This window comes from Plectropomus leopardus, chromosome 22, assembly GCF_026936395.1.
Source record: "Plectropomus leopardus strain MGB_pleo_1.0 chromosome 22, ASM2693639v1, whole genome shotgun sequence".
Lineage (NCBI taxonomy): Eukaryota > Metazoa > Chordata > Actinopteri > Perciformes > Serranidae > Plectropomus > Plectropomus leopardus.
Window position 1 is genome coordinate 1464963 of NC_142197.1, and position 18951 is coordinate 1483913.

Here is an 18951-nt window from a genome sequence, read left to right on the forward strand (position 1 = left end):
CCCACCCCAAAAAAGAAAAATTAATTATTTTGAAAGAAACACAAAAAACCATCACAGATTTTAAAAGGAAAAAAATGCCAGGAATGGGAGTGTATGAAAATACACCTCAAAGTCGTGGAAATGTATGTTAAAATGTGCGGTTAAACCCTGACCTTATTTCTGCAAACTATTTTTTGTTCTGTTAATTCAAAATACTGAATACATTAAACCTAAAAATCCTTCAAATTAAACCATCGATCACTCCTAATTTTACGGGAAATAGTTTTTTTGCTTAAAACACATAAAGTCTCCAAATATTCCAAAGACAAGAGGCTGTAAAACAGGAGTATCATCACACTTCGTTTTGAAACCTGTGACGGAAAGTTGTGATCGATAAAGACACAAAGCAGCCGTGAGGACGCTCGTGCCGCTGTGATGGAGGAACAGATGGTCGGAGCGTGCGCCGCGCGCCTTAATCTGCCAGAGAAGAGGCTTTTCCAAGCGCGCGAGAAGGGATTATGCCCCCCTTTAACACACACACACACACACACACACACACACGCACTCATGCACGTGCATGAGCCCGCAGCCTCCCTGCACGCGGCCGAGGACCGTTTTTTGTTTTGGCTTCATTTGTGGTTTGTTGAGCTGCAGCATCTTCTGAAGAGTCCGTGAACTATTTAGAGCCCAAATGATGAAGAATAACTGAATGATGTTCACTTATTCTCAGAACCCGTCTGAGGCCATTTTGGAGTGATTTGTTAAAAATATCACTTTTTACAAATCACTAAAAAAAGAAAAAGAATCACCCAAAAAGTTTTAAAGATTTTTTTTTCTAAATCACCAAATTTTAAGGAGAAAAACAAAATCAGCAAAAAAAAAAAAAATCTACAAAAACAAAAGAAAAGGATACAAAATAGTTTTTTTCTAAATCATCCAAAATGTTCTAAAAGAAAAAAAATCACAAAACCATCGCCAATTTTAAAAAAACAAAATTTTGAGAGAAAAAAAGTTTTAAAAATATCCCAAAAAAAAGAGCACAAAAATAGCAATAAAAAAAACACCTAACATTTTTAAAGGCAAAAAAAATTAAGAACAAAATAAAACAAAAAATATACAGAAAAAAAAGGTTTTTTTCAAAATCATCCAGAGTTCTCCAAGGTTTTTTTTAAAACAGTTTTATCACATTTTAAAAATCACCAAAAATTTTAAAAGAAAAAAAAATATCGGCTACTTCATTTACAACTATTTCTCCAAAATAAAGACATCGGAGCAGTTGTCCAACCGCTGATGTCCCCACCTGTCTCCTCTGTCCATCTGTCTCCTCTGTCCACCTGTCTCCTCTGTCCACCTGTCTCCTCTGTGAGCCTCCATGCTGGCTCCGTTCCTGACAGGCTTCAGTCATTTAATCCTCTCTGAGTCTCTAAACTGGCAAACATGACATTATTTTAGAATCAGGAATCTCATTAATCTCTCATCATCATTATTTATTTATTTATTATTTATACGGTCGGCCCGCAGACTGAGGACACCCCGCACACTTTGAATTTGGATATAATATCCTTTATTACGTCTTCAGTGAGGCAGAGATTTGCCTCGTGCACGGCCCTCGTGCATTTCCAAGGAACTGTGCTGCTCAGAGCTGCGTCAGCTAGAGGAATCACAACAGGAAGTCAGGTCCATTTTACTTCAGTAGTAAAAAGAAGATGGAAAACAAGAATAACAACAGCTGGCTTTGTTTTGTTTTTTTAATTTTCATTTTATGGTGCTTTATTTAAACGGTGAGCAGCATAAACAGTTACAGGCAACACAATACAAAAGGTAGCTTCAAACAGCTTCAACAGTAGCCTGCCAAGAGGAAAATAATAACTTAAAAATCGAGTCTATTTTAACAGGAGTGATATACGATAAATTTCACAATAACCAGAGATACCAGATTGAGTTAAAATTTATTTGACGTTTTCTGTCTCCTTACCGTTGTTTTGAGTCTCTTTGTTTTTGTCTCCTTGTAAGTCGCGTCGTGTCTCTTTGTTGTTGTTTTGTGTCTCCTTAAGGTTGCTTCTTGTTTTATTGATGTCATTTTGTTTCCCATTTTTTTGTAGTTGTTAGGTAGTAATTTTATTGAATTGTTTGGTTTTGTGTTGCTTTAAGGTAATTTTGTGTCTCCTTGTGGTTGTTTGGTGTCTCTAAGGTAATTTGGGGTCTTTTTTTAGCCGTATTGTCTCTCTTTGTACTTGTTTTGTATCTTTTTGTAGCCATATTATGTGTCTTTGAGGTACTTTTGTGAATTTTGTAGTAGTTTCATGTCTTTTATTAGTCATTTTATGGTTGTTTTACTAATTTACTTTGTGTCTGTGTTAGGTATCTTTATACGATCGTTTAGCGTCTCTTTGTGGTTATTTTGTGTCTTTTTTTTATCTGGGTCTCTTTGAGGTATTTTGTATCTTTTGTGTTCATTTGAAGGTATTTTTTTGTCTTTTTTATCGTTTTATGTGAGTTGGACACATTGCAAAACTGCTTGACATCTTTTTCTGTATATAGTTTTTCAGTTTGTTTTTCTGCTCAACTGACGCCTTTTATTTTGAAAGCTTTGTGCACCGGACGCTGTCCTTTCAGTCTAAAGCTCTGCTAACTTGTCGGCTGATGTTTTCGTCGTTGTAAACATGGCTGTGAGTCAGATAATCGATGCTCTCGTCTGTTTTTGCATCATGAGATGTAGCATCAGCCTCCGGGAACATTGACGGAAAACTTCACCTTGACTCTGAAGCCGGAAACGGGATTTTTGTCGGTTTGTTTTTGTCTCGCAGGAAGATTTGAGCTCCTCTGAGCGCACCGAGGAGCTGCTTTTGTCCTCTCACCGTGTCAACATGGACATGTACGGCTACAGCGGGGTCTTCTTGGTGAAAAGGTTCCTGGACGATGGTGTTTTTGAAGTGTCCAACATGTCCGACATCAACAAGGCGAACCCGCACGGCTGCGACGACGGAGCCCTGACGGACCGGTTCGGCGTCCTGATCCAGGGGCTGCTGGCTGTGGTCGCCTTCAGCACGCTCATGTGTGAGTTTTAACACCTAAAACACCTCAGATGTCACAGTTTAGTTGTTCGCATATTCGAGATAAAGATGCACGAAACACAACGTGCAGAAACCCATTTTTAAAAGGCTGCTTTAGTCCACGTGGCGTTTTGTTGACGTTTGTTTTCGCTGCGCCTCATTTAACTTCTGCGCCAAACTCCATAGAAAAATATGCTGGTTTAATATTATCATGCGATTCTACAAAAAAACACACCCAAAGTAAGTATTTATTCAACATTGCCATGCTAATAAGAGCTTTTTGTTAATTTCGGCACAAATCATATGCTCTAAACATATCACATTTTAAAGAATTATCAGGTTTTATCGACGGAAATCGCTACAAATATCGTCCACGTCCACAAATTATCAGTTGTTATTAGCGGTTGCGATCAGTGTGAAATACTTCTTTGTGTACACGTTGTAATACAATTACGCGCGGATTGTGGCATATCTATATGCCGATTGTGCTATAAAGACCCAATTTAAACATAAATAAGGAGGTATGTCTACCACACTTGTATGTGAGCCTGTAAGCAAAGCAGCATCTCAAATTGACATGTTTTTAAGGGAAGTTTCGTCAGTGTCTCCCCCCGATGGTAGAAGAGCGGGTTTTTGATCCAGGGCTTTACACAATTTGAAATACACACAAAATAACACTGACAATAAAAAAAAACAAACCCAAAGAAATCAAAAATAAATGGGCTTATTTGAAGCCTCCACCAAAAAAACAAGGTTAAAATTTAACAATGTTATAAGAACACAGAAGTTAACACATAGAGAATAAAATGGCAACATGAAAATGAAACTAATAACAGAATATCTGTGACCACACTGTAAAATGAAACTATTTGTTTTGTGTCCAGCTGGCTTTAACATTTTAAGTTGACTGAATTTGAGAAGACGAGTTGAATTATTCCAAAATCATCTCAACTTGTTTTCTCAAATTCAGTCAACTTAAGATCTTACAGCAGCCCAAACTCAAACGTTTTAAAGTTAAAACAAATGTTTTATTTTTACAGTTCATAACAGTAATTAAAAAGTGATTTTTAATGGAAAAGGTGAGTGTGTAATGTGTATGAAAATGTATCTGTGCTTGCATGTACACGTGCATGGCTTCGTTATTGTTGTCCGTTAATCACCAAAATGCCTGCCAACAACATAATGATAAAATCTCCATATCTTTGTTCAGTGAAATTTAGCAGATTATTGATTGCTGTCCAAGCATAATACCATAATTGATGTAAACAAACCTAAACTTCAGAGTTAATATCTGTCTCTTTTTTATTGTGATGCAGCTTTTTAACCACTGTCACTTGAATGGAGGCACTTTTAAGAGAAGTAAATCTACTTTAACAGTGTTTTTTAGAGCCTGCATTAACTGCAAAACATGATGCGTCTGTGCAGCCGCGGTGTGGATTAACTCTGAACAAAGGCCATTGAGCGCTAAATAACTTGTGATTCTGTGGCAGCTGACTCGCAGAATGTCGGGCATCTTGGCGGTTTATACTCCTGCAGCCGTCACAGCTGGAAGGTGGAATCGCTGTTGAGTCAAACAGGAACAAGCTCATTTGTCAAACAAGTATTTCCACATGGTTTCACGGATTACATTTAACCCTTGGAATCCAGAGCCAATTTGCTTGATTTCTTTCATAATAAAATCATAGAAACTTGCTAAAATCCTCGAAATATCTTAAAATCAAAGAAATGTCCTAAAATCCTAGAAATGTCCTAAAATCAAAGAAATGTCCTAAAATCAAAGAAATGTCCTAAAATCAGAGAATTGTCCTAAAATCTTAGAAGCATGTATGGGGCTGCTGCGGCTGGCCCCTGGCCTCGTGTGGCCTAAAGTGGCCCCTGGCCTCGTGTGGCCTAAAGTGGCCCCTGTGGCCTAAAGTGGCCCCTGGCCTCGTGTGGCCTAAAGTGGCCCCTGAGCGCAGCACGCAGAGTGTCCCTGCTGTAGAAGTTGTGAGGATGATGGACACACAAAAATGTCCTTCACTGCATCTAAAGTGTGTAAATTTGTCCTAAAATAAGCTGGATAAACTGACGTTGCAAAGACTAAACATCAGAGTAAATTTCCTCCAAAAATCAAGCTCTTCTTTTCACAAAAAGGCTGTTTTTTAAACAGGAAGCTCTGCATTAAAGAGCGGTTTTGGCTCCACTGGACGTCGGTGACGCCGCAGGCTCGGCTCATCGTAGGATCAAACCCTCCGCTGCTCACCAATAATGAGGCGTAAATATTAACAGACGCGTGTGCGTCGACCAGAGCGACACTCGTGAGCAGGCGGAGAACAGGAAAGAGGGGAAAAGGGGCGAGGGGGTATCGATTTCTGCACTAATAAGTAACAGAGCGGAGGTCGGAGCTCATCGATCTCCTCTGGAGGCCTCATTCTGCAGCTCTGCAGCTCTGCAGCGCTGCGAGCCCTCAGCTGCTCTGATGAAATCACCGTGACCTTAAAATCCACCATAATTATCACATCACACGCAGACATGAAATAAGTGGATGCGTCACGGGACGCATTAGTGATGTCATTTCTGTGAGGTTTTCAGTGGCCGTGAATTTATCTCAGACTCAACAGATTATCGGCCGGGCTGATTATCGGGGACAATATTTGACATTTTGCAGATTATCCGAATCAGCATTTTATTTTAATGATTGCCAGTAAAATTAATTCATTAAAAAGTGCAAAGAAAATTTATGTAAGTTTCACTTGGCTTTATTAAAAAAGTTTCGGGGAACTTGGTGATGTTGATGTTGAAAGTTTCAGTTTTGATGAAACATTTCAAAAAGGCGTTTAAACAAAAGGTCCGTTTTACATTTGCTCTCCTACGATACTGCCAATAATGCAGCTTTTATGTGACTTCTTTAATAAAGGGAGACTTTTTACTCATAATCTTATTTTAAAATATTGTTTCAGGTTTCAGTTTTTCTATTGAAACATTGTTCTGCTAAAAAAAGCCCATCTTTAGTCTGTCCTTTGGTGGACGTTGTGACTGGTAATAATAATAATTCGGTGATATTGTGACACCGCAATATTTTCAGAAAAGGCTGTTGAAACCGTAGCTGTAATTTAGGTATTTTTAATCATCTGTGTGCAGAGGCATCACGATATATTTAAGGAAAGAGCCAAAACTTCATCTTAAATGGAGATTTGAATTGTTGCGTGTCAGCTTCTGTGAAGCCCGCGGTTCTCGTTATAAAACGTCCTAATAACGGGAGCGACCCCTGATCCGTGTCTCAGATTATAAAGATATAATTTGAGGCGATTTATTGATTCTGATGTTTCGGACGATGTGTGAAAAGTTCGAAAAATGCGTCCAGAAGTTTAAAAAGTGTTAATAATTAACTGTGCTCTAAAAAATCTGCTGATATGTGAAACACGTCTGCAGGAAGCTCCGCTCCCGCGGTCGCAGTCACATTCTCCAACCCTCTTAGATGGTGAGATAGAGGAACAGAGGGCGCCTGTTCGCCCGCCGCCAGGAGGGACGTGTTGTGCTTCACGTGTCCTCGCTCCCCCTCTGCCCGCAGAGACGAGGCTCACGCTGCAGCTCAAAGACAGAAAGTGTTACATGTTCGAGTTTACAGGATGAACTCAGTCGAGTTTTTGATTCACTGACTGACTGTCTTTCTTTTTGTTGGCAGTGAAGAGATTTCGGGAGCCTGTCGGGATCAGACGGCCGTGGAGGATCTGGTCAGAAATCATTTTATTTTCTTCTATTTTGTCCTTTATCAAAGATACTCAACTTACAGCCCGCGGGCCAAATCTGGCCCCTGATAGGATGCCGGGTGGCCCCCAAACATTTTCTAATGTACAACAGAAATAAAGTGATGGACTCTGTGAATAGTTTTTGTCCTTTTAGTCTCCATAAGGTCTCGGAGACATAAAACAGCATCAAAACAGAGCTTGATGATCAAAGAAAGAGCCAGAGGAGGATCCCCCACACCCCCGACAGAGGACACAGCTGAGACACTGATGTCCTGAAATACTAGAAATGTTAAAAAATCCCGGAAATGCCTTTTAAGTATGAGAAATGTCCTAAACTTCTAGACATGTACTAAAATCCTAGAAACATCCTAAAATCACAGAAATGTTTTAAAATCCCCGAAATGTTCTACAATACTCGAAATGTCCTAAAAATGTTCTGAAATCCCAGAAATGTCCCAAAATTCTGAGAAATGTCCTAAAAATGTCCCAAAAAAACTAGAAATGTTCTGAAATCCTAAAAACATCCAGAAATCCTAGAAATGTCCTAAAATCCCCCAAATGCCATAAAATCCCAGAAAAGTGCTACAATAAAATAAAGACCACACTTTTATTTTTTTAACACTTTCCATCTGATGTTTTCCAGGTTTTTCGACACGTCCAAGCAGGCCATCGGTGCTCTTTTCATCCACTTTGCCAACGTCTTCCTGTCCACGCTCACCAAAGAGGACCCCTGCTCCCTGTGAGTCCCCATGAGGACATTTAACTCTTTCACTCCTGCTGATCCTTAACCCTCTGAGGCCTGGATCCACTCCGCTTTATTGTGCCGCCGTTTACAAACATTTAAACCTTTCAAACATGAGAAAGATGGTTTGATTTTGTTTCGAAAACGTGAAAAAAGGCGATGAGAAAGTTGCAGATTTTTAATGAATCAATAAAGAAAATGACCTGAAAATTAGCAGAGAGAGAATTATTAGAAAATAGTTTTTAAAAATGTTAAGGGATAATATCAAGAAAATGATATTTATAAATTAAATAATAAATTATAATCATATATTGAAGTCATAAAACACAAAACAATATTATTTGTTTCTACTGTAATTACCTTATTGAAGCATTATTTTCTTGCAGGTTGTTGACTTTGATTAGACTCAGACATGAGTGAAAACAGATTTTGCAAAATGCTTTGACAGACAAAGTGAAGGCGGGAAGTCTGTGAATTATAAAATAAACGTCAACAATCAGAGAAAGGTCGAGAGGTCAAACGAAAGGACAAAAACTCGAATAGTCAACAAAAAAAACACATAAAGGAATAAAAGTAGTAAAACAGGCAGATTAAGTAATAAATGTTTTTTTTTAATCTAAAAATAAAAGCAATAAAAGATGCTAAAAATAATCTAAGAATAAATATAAGAAGAGTTTTTTGTTGTTGTTGTTTTTTAAAAGCAGTTATGAAGGAGACCTAATGCGAGCTTTGACTCCAGAATATTTGATTAGGATTTTGATCATTTAATTTTGGCTCACGGAGGATTTGATTTCCCTTTTTTTCTTTGTTTTTCCACCAAAGGTATCTGATGAACTTCCTGCTGGACGCCACGTTGGGGATGCTGGTCATCTGGCTGGCGGTGAAGCTGGTGTCCAGACTGGTGGAGTACAAACAGTGGACGCTGCTGGTGTTCGGAGAATACGGTGAGTCCAAAAACATCTGTATTTACACTCTTTTTTCTGTATTTCTGCGACTCAGAGTGAGCGAGGGAAGTTGTAGCTGGTGTTTGTGCCACCGGAGGTCGCCGTGGACCCGGCGGAGACGGACGGCGAGGCGAGCCAGCGTCTCCAGCTGCGTCTCCGTCTGGAAAACATTCCCAGAGGAGGATTAACTCCTCGCTGGTTTGACGCTCTCTCGCTCTGCTGCTGGGTTTGTTTTTCAGCTCTGAGACGGAAGATTTTTTACAGAAACGGCTCTCAAAGTTGATGATGGGGGTCGATTTTTATCTGATAAGCGGTTTCTTTCTTTTATTTCCTTCTTTCAACCCTCTGTCTCCCTTTTTTCTCTCTGTCTCTGTCTCTGTGTCTTTCTCCTCCCTTCTTCCTGTCTTAATGACAGACCTGTCCTCCTTTGTGTCTGCTGTGCTGAGACACCTGTCTGACACACCTGAAGGAGAGAAAGATAATAAATCTTTGATTTTTATCATTGTAAATAAAATGAAAGTTTTGGGCCAAAATAAATAATAAAATAAAAAGAAGTAATTAATTCTTTTTTATTTTCATCAAGATAAAGTGAAAGTTTAAAAAATAAATCTGGTGGCGCAAAATCACGATAATTAAATTAAATAATAGACATTAAAAGAAGAAATCTTCAGACCTATGTGTGTTTATTTATACGGTTGTTTTTCTTTGTATTGTCAAGCACCTTGTATTGCAATTTTTGCCCAAAAGGTGCTTTATAAATAAAGTTGAATTGAATTGAAGAAATACATTTTTTTTTTTATTCCATCAAAATGAAATGAAATGAAAAAAGAAATCTGCTGGGACAAAAAAATGATTTAATAGTTAGAATGAATGAATGTATATTTTCTTCAAAATAAATGATATTAAAAACAATTTAAAAAAGAAGAAAAAATCAGTCAAAACAAATATAGTATAAAAAAAAATGAAATCATTTTTTAAAAATCATCAAAATATGTAAAATCAAATTAAAGAAACACCTGCTGGTGGACTAAAAGAATCACTGAGAAATGGAAAAGAGCCTCTACAATTTGAGCTAAATAAATGATTTCACATGTTTAAGGACATAAAATGTGAAAAAACTCTAAAAACATGTATTTGTATAAATCGCTGTAGTAGAGCGTCACACAAAGACCAGTTGTGCTTGAAATCATTTGTAATGAAGTTTTTGTGTGACAGATGTCTGCTGCACTGATGTTTGTCCCCCTGATGTCCTGCAGGAGACCCTCCTCAGGCGGCGGCGTGGCTCGGTCAGTGCGGCGTCTACCTGCTCATCATGGTGCTGGAGAAAGGCGTCATCAGCCTGGTGCTGCTCGTCCCCGGATGGTCCAAAGTAAGCTCATCGGCGGCTCCTCGAGACGCCTTCTGCTCCTGCTCATAAAATCACTTTCTGTTACGTCGTCATACGTCTGGATTTGGAAAAAATCTCACAGAATTTCTGCTAAAATTAAAAGTTAGTGGTAAAATGTACTCATTTTATTTTGACAAACATCCCAAACTGACCTCGGCCGCGTCAGCCAGAGGACATGAAATAATCTGCAGATCTGGACGCCGTCTCTTCTGTCTTTTTAGTCTTTGTTTGGGTTGTTGTTTGAACTTTTCAGAGAGATGAAATCCATCAGGACCGGAGAGAGAATAAACACACGGAGGATTTAAACGACTCGCCGGAGTCATGTCGATGTATTCTCAGGACAGTTTGTTTGCACGACATTTTTGTTTATTCAGATTAATCTTTGTTGTAGCAAAAGACGACCTTCTGAGGGAAAAAAGGAGCTTTATTTGTTTACACATTTATTTATATCCAGATCAGAGTTTTATTTTGTAAAGTGCTCCGTGATGTTTTGAGACTCCACTTCCTGTGGTCAAAGATCCCGACCGACTGTAAATATTCGTATAATTCATCATAACGCTGTTTGTTCTGCTGCAGGACGGCGGAGTCACGGCATCAGGACAGCTAATAAAACATTAATATAAGTCCGTGTTGTTTAACCAGATATTCACTGCGTTCAGACGTCATCATTTTTATACCAAATATCACAAAAAAATCAGAAAAAATGTACTGTTTCGTCAGCTTTTGTTTCAATTTAAACAGTGTCATCCAAAAAATCTTTATTTAAACCAAAACTAGAGGAAGCGTTAATGTGGTCGTTTACCTTCATCACATTCAGATGAAATATTATCGTGCAGTTTTTTTCATTAAGGGCTTTTTCACGCTCAGCAGCTTTTTTTTTTTAATTAAAAAAATGATCGGCGTGACTTTCTGATGTTAAATTTTGTTAAATTTTCTTCCTCTTCTCTCCTTCAGCTGCAGGAGGTGCTGCTGAGCTACATCGCGAACCCTCAGCTGGAGCTGGCGCTCGTCATGCTCATCGTGCCCTTCATAGTGAACGTGAGTGTTTTATTTATGTGTCACAGCTGTTAAACTGAAAAATAATTATTAAGAATTATCACATTCAGGGTTCTTCTGATCACGAAAAACGGAAAAGTCATGAAACTTTCAAATAGCAAATTTCCAGGCCTGGAAAAGTTATGGAAAACTAAAAATGGCCTGTAAGTTTTGGAAAAGTCATTGAATGTTGTTTCATAAACCTATATAATAACACGTGATGCGTTCAGCTGTTGGAAATTTGAATGTCCAAAGATAATTTCTGTTTTTACAGTTTTTGGCTGTGATTGTGATCATTTGGTGATTTTTAAAGAAAAGTCAAACCACAGTGGGTTTGGAAGGCATGTTTTCTTTGAAAATCACTACAAGACCAAAACTTCTTTAAAAAAAAGCCAAAACGTTGTAAAGAATTTATGTATATGTATATGTATATATGTATATGTGTATATATATATATATATATATATATATATATATATATATATATATATATATATATATATATATATATATATATTAATTCAAAGACTGCAGATACAATTTTTTCCTCAAAAAAAGCAACAAAAAAATTTAAAGAAAAAAAGGGCCCAAATTTTTTTAAAAACGTAAAATAAATCTAAAATAAAGCCGCTTACAGTTGCATGCTTCTCTCCTGAAGCCAAAATCAAAAGTCCCTCCTCTTGTCTTAAAATAAATTTGACGTGCCTCCCCCCTGTTTGCAGCCCCCCCTCCTCTCTCATAAATAACGAACAGTCCCTTAGTTATATTTTGACGTCAGTCGTCCTCCTGCTGTCTCCCGCTGCAGTCCATCATGTTCTGGGTGGTGGACAGCCTGATGATGAGGAAGTACAAGACGATGAAGAGCCTGGACGACTCGTGCGACGGCTCGGTGAAGAAGGCCGACTCGCTGCCCTGGGTCAACGGCGAGGAGTCGCGGGTGAGAACAACCGAAACTTTATTGAATCCACAAACGGATCAGAGCAAAGCGGCGCTGCGGTGAACAGCCGCTGGCCGTTTTCAGTCTCTGATGTGATTAAAGCAGCTGCTCCGTTCTGCAGATTTCTCTCCGTTCAGCTTCATCAGAGCTGAAATTACCATCTGAAACAAACATCGTGACTTTGGTCCAAACTACACGTCACGCAAAACTGTCTCATGTCTCAAACATGTAACACAACTTTTTTTTTTCAATGTTTTGATCCTTTTTTTAAACAATATTTTTATTTAAATGTTAAGTTCATATCAAAATATGTACATAAATCCAATCCAAATGTATCTGTAAAGCACATTTAAAAACAACAGAGTTGACCAAAGTGCAGCACATCGATAAAGAATTAAAAAACAATAGTGATAAAAATAATCAATAAAAAACAGCATAACTTACATAATAAAAAGGCAGTAAAACTACGAGTTTAAGACGACAGAAACTCTGATACACAGTCTGAGAGAACCAAGAGAATAAATTAGTTTTTTAACAAGATTTAAGTGTTTTTAAATAAAAAATAATAATAATATATTTTTTTAATATACTACGTGCTTATCACAACATCAATGAAAAGAGCGTAAAATGCAACAAACGGGCCCCTAAAGGGTTAAAATAAGTCAGATGCCTCATCAAAGACCACCGGGAGAAATCAGACGGACTCGTCTGCTCTGGAAGCGACTCGCTGTCCTTTTAAAGGGATTTATTCTGATGCTGTGAAAAAGTCTTTTGAGCTCGTTCCTGAAGAAGAATCTGACGCTTCAAAATCTTTAAGACTTTAATGTGAGTGTGGAAATGTGTGTTGATGGTTGATGTTCCCACACGGTCACGCTGGGTGTCAACTGCACCTGTTGTTTTGGGGGGATGAGTACAGTGCTCGCACACATACACACACACACACACACACACACACACACACACACACACACACACACACTCACTCTGTAACACACTCATTTTCTCCCTCTGCACTCGATGTAATGAGGACGTGAATTCAGTCCAAGAATCTCTGAGTCAGACTGTCCTCCCTCGTTACTGTCGTGTCCTTCTGTCTTTTTAAACAATATGTTTATTTAAAAGTTTCTTAAAAATACTCACATATACACACACTTATTACATCAAACATGCAGATATTTATACAAATTAATTATTTAACATTTCTAGGGTTTTAGGACGTTTCTAGGATTTTATGGCATTACTCAGATTTTTGAACCTCTCTAAGATTTTAGGACATTCCTATGATTTTTGGACATTTCTGGGATTTTCGGCGTTGGTGTCACTTGACATCATAAATGCATAAACATGGCGAGCAAAAGTCAATGTCTGGTCAATGGTAGCAAACATTTTTATTCATTAATGTATTAAATATCGATTTTTGATCACATGTAAAGTGTAATATGTAATTTATGTTAACCGTTGTTCATACAGAGTGACCTAGATTTAATATAAACATATAGAAAAAATAAAATTATATATATATATATATATATATATATATATATATATATATATATTTGAATAATGTGGAAACAGCTATCAACCTCTTGTTAAACGCTCTTATTAAAGCGCAGCTCATCTTCTCTGCAGCTTCATGTTCCACTTTTCCACCAAGTCGGAAAAACGACTTCCCGAATCGTAAACCGCAGCATCGTTCCTGGCGTTGGCGTTGGCGTTGCGTGATTTGCGTCACACGTGATGGGACGTGTTAATCTGACCCTGTGAGTTTTGGGGTCTGGTGCCGGTCTGTTGTTTTTTTAGGAAATCCCTTTCGTGTCGTCTCGTCCTCTCGGCACAGACGTCGTTTCTTTCCTCTCGGGAAAGATTGAGCGGACAGACGTCAGGGGAACGTGACCCCGGCGCTCAGCGGGATGAGAGTGTTTATCCCTCCGTCCTCTGTCTTTGTCCCCTGTCCTCTTTGTCCCTGGTCCTCCGCCAGGCAGCCATAAATCATGCCTTCATCCCGGGAATAAAAGTGACATTTAGGAGTCGTTTCCAGGCGCTGATGTTATGGAAAGCGGAGTGAAGTGGAGGAGGACAGAGAGAGAGGCATTGACTCGGACTCGGTCTCGGTGGGGGTCGCAGCTCTAGTCACAATGCTGCTGTTGTGGCTGCGCGACATCAGGGTTACAGCGGAGACGTCCACTTTATTACAGCAGTACTGCGTTTAACTTTATAATAACTATACTATATTTAACTCTATTTTAAGAGTCATTTATTTAACTGTATTATAACAGTACTGCAATCAGCTGTAATATAACAGTACTTTGTTTAACTGTATCATAACAGTACTGTAATCTGCTGTAATATAACAGTACTGCAATCAGCTGTAATATAACAGTACTTTGTTTAACTGTATTATAACAGTACTGTAATCAGCTGTAATATAACAGTACTGCAATCAGCTGTAATATAACAGTACTTTGTTTAACTGTATTATAACAGTACTGTAATCAGCTGTAATATAACAGTACTGCAATCAGCTGTAATATAACAGTACTTTGTTTAACTGTATTATAACAGTACTGTAATCAGCTGTAATATAACAGTACTTTATTTAACTTTAATATGAACAGTACTGTAATCTGCTGTAATATAACAGTACTTTGTTTAACTGTATTATAACAGTACTGTAATCAGCTGTAATATAACAGTACTTTGTTTAACTGTATTATAACAGTACTGTAATCAGCTGTAATATAACAGTACTGCAATCAGCTGTAATATAACAGTACTTTGTTTAACTGTATTATAACAGTACTGTAATCAGCTGTAATATAACAGTACTTTGTTTAACTGTATTATAACAGTACTGTAATCAGCTGTAATATAACAGTACTTTATTTAACTTTAATATGAACAGTACTATATAACTTTATTATAACAATATGCCATTTTATCAAAGTGATACTTCATTTAAATGTATTATAACATTACTTTACTTAACTTTATATTAACAGTGCCATGTATAACTTTATTTAAACCCTGCAGTATTAAACTTTATTGTAACAGTGCTTGGTGGCAGCTCTCGTCACAGTGCTGTTGTTGTGGCTGCAGGTGATGTAAAGATAATACTGGAGACCGTCAGCATAAAGTGTTGGAGGGTGTCGGTCTTGTTTCGTTATCCTGATATCTAAATCTTTGCAGCTCTTAAAGGGTCCTCAGATCAGATTTAGCAGACGTCAGAGCGAACATAAGCAGCATATGGAGCTTTATCACGCCGTAAATGTCTGACAGTCGTGGCGTTTTGCTCCTCTGGGGTTTGGATCCCTGCTGCTGTTGGAGAGCGTTTTCCAGTCTGCAAATAAACGGGATGTTTTCCACTTTAGGCCGAGAATGCAGAGCTGAGATATTTCCCAGCTTTCCGGGGAGGACGCAGAATCCTAACGTGAGACGGCGTACAGGCAGCGGCCCGACCGCACGCCATCCTTTAGGTCGTGGTTTATGCTGCTCTGGCTTGTATTCATCATAGAGGGGAGATATGTGGACTGTACTTATATATTTTACACGCATTGCTCCATGTTGGATGAATAAAATTACATTATCATGAGTATAACTGTACTTTTTTAAAAGTTTCTATAACTATTTATTTTTATAAGAGCTTTCAGTAACTGTATTAATAGAGTTCTCTGTTTTAAGAGAACTATGTTTGAGTTTGTTTAAACAGTAATTTATTTAACTTTGCCATAGAAGTGCTTTATTTTGCATACAGTACTTTATTTAGCTTTATTATAACAGTACTTTTTAAACTTCATTTTAATAGTACCATATTTAACTTTATTGCAACAGTACTTTGTTTAATTATATTGTAGCTTTATTGTTGCATTATTTGAAATTATTAAACAGTACTTTAGCAATGCTTTCTTTAGCTTTATGATGACAGTAATTTGTTTATATAATAGTACTTTATTTTACTTAATTATAACTTTACTTAATTCAGCATTTTTATAACGGTTCTTTATTTATTAATTCATTTGTTAACTCTCAACTACTTTTAAAATTATCACTACTGTCTACATCAGTTTAGAGGAGATTTTTAAATACTGAGACAGACAATGTGTATTGCGATACAGAGTAAAAATATTGCAGTATTATGTATAGGCCATATTGCCCAGCCCTAATTTGTAAACGTCTCGTATCTTGTCAGGTTCTGCTGACTGTGGAGACGGACACTGACGAGGCGTCAGAGGGCGAGGAGGACCCCGGCGATGGTGGACCCGTCCCTCCTGTGCAGTACTCTGGAGGACCGCTGAGACCCAGCTGGGTGGTGGTATAAACCCAGGTGATGTGACCTCCTACCCGTCCATCCTCTGTCCACACACAACTCTCTTCAAGATCCAAAATATGAGCAAACTCGCGTAAAAACTCGCATCCTTTACTCCTCAGCGGTCTAAATAATCAGCTTCCCTGTAAGCGAAGTCGCGGCTGAAGGTCGTCTAACCTGCGAATGTGAACACGACAGCTGCCTTCCTCTGCTCTCAGAGCGCCACTCAGCGTATGCATGTACCTCTAATAGCATTTTGGGATTTATCCACTCACCTTGCTGCCTCCGTTTGCTGCAAGAGCACATCAGAGTAACCGCAACTGAAGGTGTGTGGAGGGAGATGATTCGGGAAGGCGGCGCCGCGGGGCGAAACGTCCAAACGTACGCTCGGTAATAACAGACTGAGATAAATCTGTCTTCTCTCCACACTGGGGACTTTTGGGAATGATGTCGCTCTAAAGAGAGTCATTTATCGTGCATCGTATTCCAGAGAGGAGCAAGTGAAGTATATATACATATATACACACACATATATATATATATAGGTGCTCTAAGATTTTACTCACTTCAGATCCACCTTTTTAATTCAGGTGTAATTATAGTCATTCCAGCACGCTCTCCCTCCGGCTGCTTACTTTCATTTTAAAGATGGTTTTATTTTTTTTAAACCACTCACGTGTTTTTAAAGTCTCACGGCTGCTGCAGTCGAGATGGACCAAACCCGATGAAAGCAGCGGTTTTACGGAGGAGTTTTAAATCTTTCCAACAGGTTGCTTTTTAAAAAATGTATATGTGGGCAGGGGTTTGTTTGAAAGGACCAGGTCTTCCTGTGTTCCTGCCGTGGTTTTCATATCCGTGGTATGTGATGGATTACTGGGGGAGGAGATTTTCAGAATAATCTTGGAATATTTTTAACAAAAAGTTGTAGATGTTTTGAAGAAAAAGCACCACTTTTAAGATAAAAAGTTACAAGAATGAAATGATGATTTTACTCTTTCGAACCTTTATTGAAGACTCGGGGGATCAGACACTAATTTTAAGTGATGCAGAGCATGAAGAAGACGTTGAAAAAAATCAACAAGCAAAAACAAATAGCAGTTAAAATATGAATAAAATCAAACAAAACAACAAGCAATGATAGCAAAGTAGTTAGCTAAAAACAAAAATACAGGACGATAAACACGTTATACTGTTTAAAAACAAACAAATTTTAGGCAAATAACATGATATTAAGGAGAAGGCCAGTCTGACTGTTTTTGAGACAAAGCTAATATTCCTGCGTTAATTCAACAGACTTTATATAACAGACTTTACATAAAGATGAAAAACGTGCCTCCAATTCCTCGCACTGTACAAAAATTTAGCCAAAATATCCCGATTATGGCTCAATGTTTCGCATTGAATGATGTGTGGCAGTCGCTGTCGATGAGGGGGAACTCTGTTGTTTACTTTTTTTAAATACTTTCATCTTAAAATATTCTGATTTTATTCTCAAAATCTCCCATTTTTCCCTCAGAACGGCTCTGATACTGTGTCCTAGTGAAACTGTCAGTGGGACGATACAGTAGTTGTGTATTTTGCGAATTATGGCACATTTCTTTTATTTATTCGGTGCTTTTTTTTTTACGTTTTTGACTTTATATATTGTGGTCCGATCTGTGGTAACAACATTGAAATAGGAAGTTTTTAGTGAAGAAAGTTAATGGGAGAATTTTGGGAGTCATCTCCAAACTGCAGCTGGTAAACATTCCCGTTCTCCTGTTACGTCATGGTTTAACCCTTACACGCCTGGATCGACATCAGTTTTCTTGTGCCGCATTCAGATGCCTTTCATTCACATTTAAACCTCTGAAACCTGAGAAAATTGGTGTGATTTCTTTTAAAAACATGGGAAAAAAAACATAAAGAGCATCTTTACAATAAATGTGCCACATCTGCAAAAAAACTGTAGAAAGTGACAAAGAAAATGAAAATAACTAGGGGGGAGGAATTTAAAGTATTATGAAAAAAACGGGGAAAATGTCTAGAAAACGATATTTATAATTATGTTAATCAGCCTATACATTTCTGATACAAAAAAAGGGGAAAAGCACATTTATAGCACTTCCTTTTTTATTCTTTGTATTTGATTGGTTTTTTTTCTTTTTTGTTGTTATTTTCAGGTAATTTTCTTTTAACTTTTAACCAGTTTCCTACTATGTTGTTGGCCATGTTAAAAAGGCAATTAACCACAAAGACAGAACAGAATTACCCCAAATTTGGCAAGAAATTAGTAAAAAAATACAAGAAAATTACCTCACTAAAAAAACAAATAAAAAAAGGTAAAAAAGAGGAAATGACCTTTAAAAAAGTGCTAAAATGTATAATTCTATAACATCATTTTAGATTATAAAGATAACAAATACAGTTTTTTCTGTAAAATGATTAATTAATGACAATGTCAACTCATTTCTTGCACTTTGTGGGACGTTTATTACCAAGTTGCTCGTCCCTTTTTTTCACCAATTTACTCTGAACTGAAAGATTAAAATTCCCGTGAAAAGCAGCGTAAGAAAAGTGATGTCTCTCCATGTTGCAAAGGGTTAAATGTCAAAAGGTCAACATTTTGATGCGTGTTAAGTTTTTATTTTGTATTCCAGTGTACTCTGTGTATTTTTTATAAACCCGATGCTGCGGATGAACCGGCACGGCGCGTCCCGTCATCAGCACGCCGTAAAGTGCCGTGGTGCTTCTTACCGAATGTATCTCTCTAATCTGTACCATGAATAAAGATGACTGACACATGAACTCGTGTTTGCTGTTGAATTCCTGCGGCGGCGGGGGCGAGGCAGCGTGATGACAGA

General features: G+C 37.8%; 1 protein-coding gene across 4 annotated transcripts in view; it reads left to right on the top strand.

Moving 5' to 3' along the window:
* Nucleotides 1–2584: 2584 nt before the first annotated feature.
* tmem110l (transmembrane protein 110, like) overlaps nt 2585–18951 on the top strand; it is a 31232-nt gene continuing 14865 nt past the window's right edge. For 3 of the 4 annotated variants that reach the window (XR_015775556.1, XM_088072858.1, XM_088072857.1), the window contains exons 1-8: nt 2585–3036; nt 6697–6745; nt 7404–7499; nt 8325–8446; nt 9703–9815; nt 10788–10871; nt 11674–11805; nt 15992–16126. Coding sequence is in view for 3 of the 4 variants with exons in the window: in XM_088072858.1 (XP_087928984.1) it covers nt 2847–3036; nt 6697–6745; nt 7404–7499; nt 8325–8446; nt 9703–9815; nt 10788–10871; nt 11674–11805; nt 15992–16120 (915 nt within the window). In the remaining variant the exon portion in view is untranslated. Of the gene's footprint in view, nt 3037–6696; nt 6746–7403; nt 7500–8324; nt 8447–9702; nt 9816–10787; nt 10872–11673; nt 11806–15991; nt 18896–18951 lie in introns of those variants that run through there. The other variant, XM_088072856.1, reaches the window with a different exon arrangement.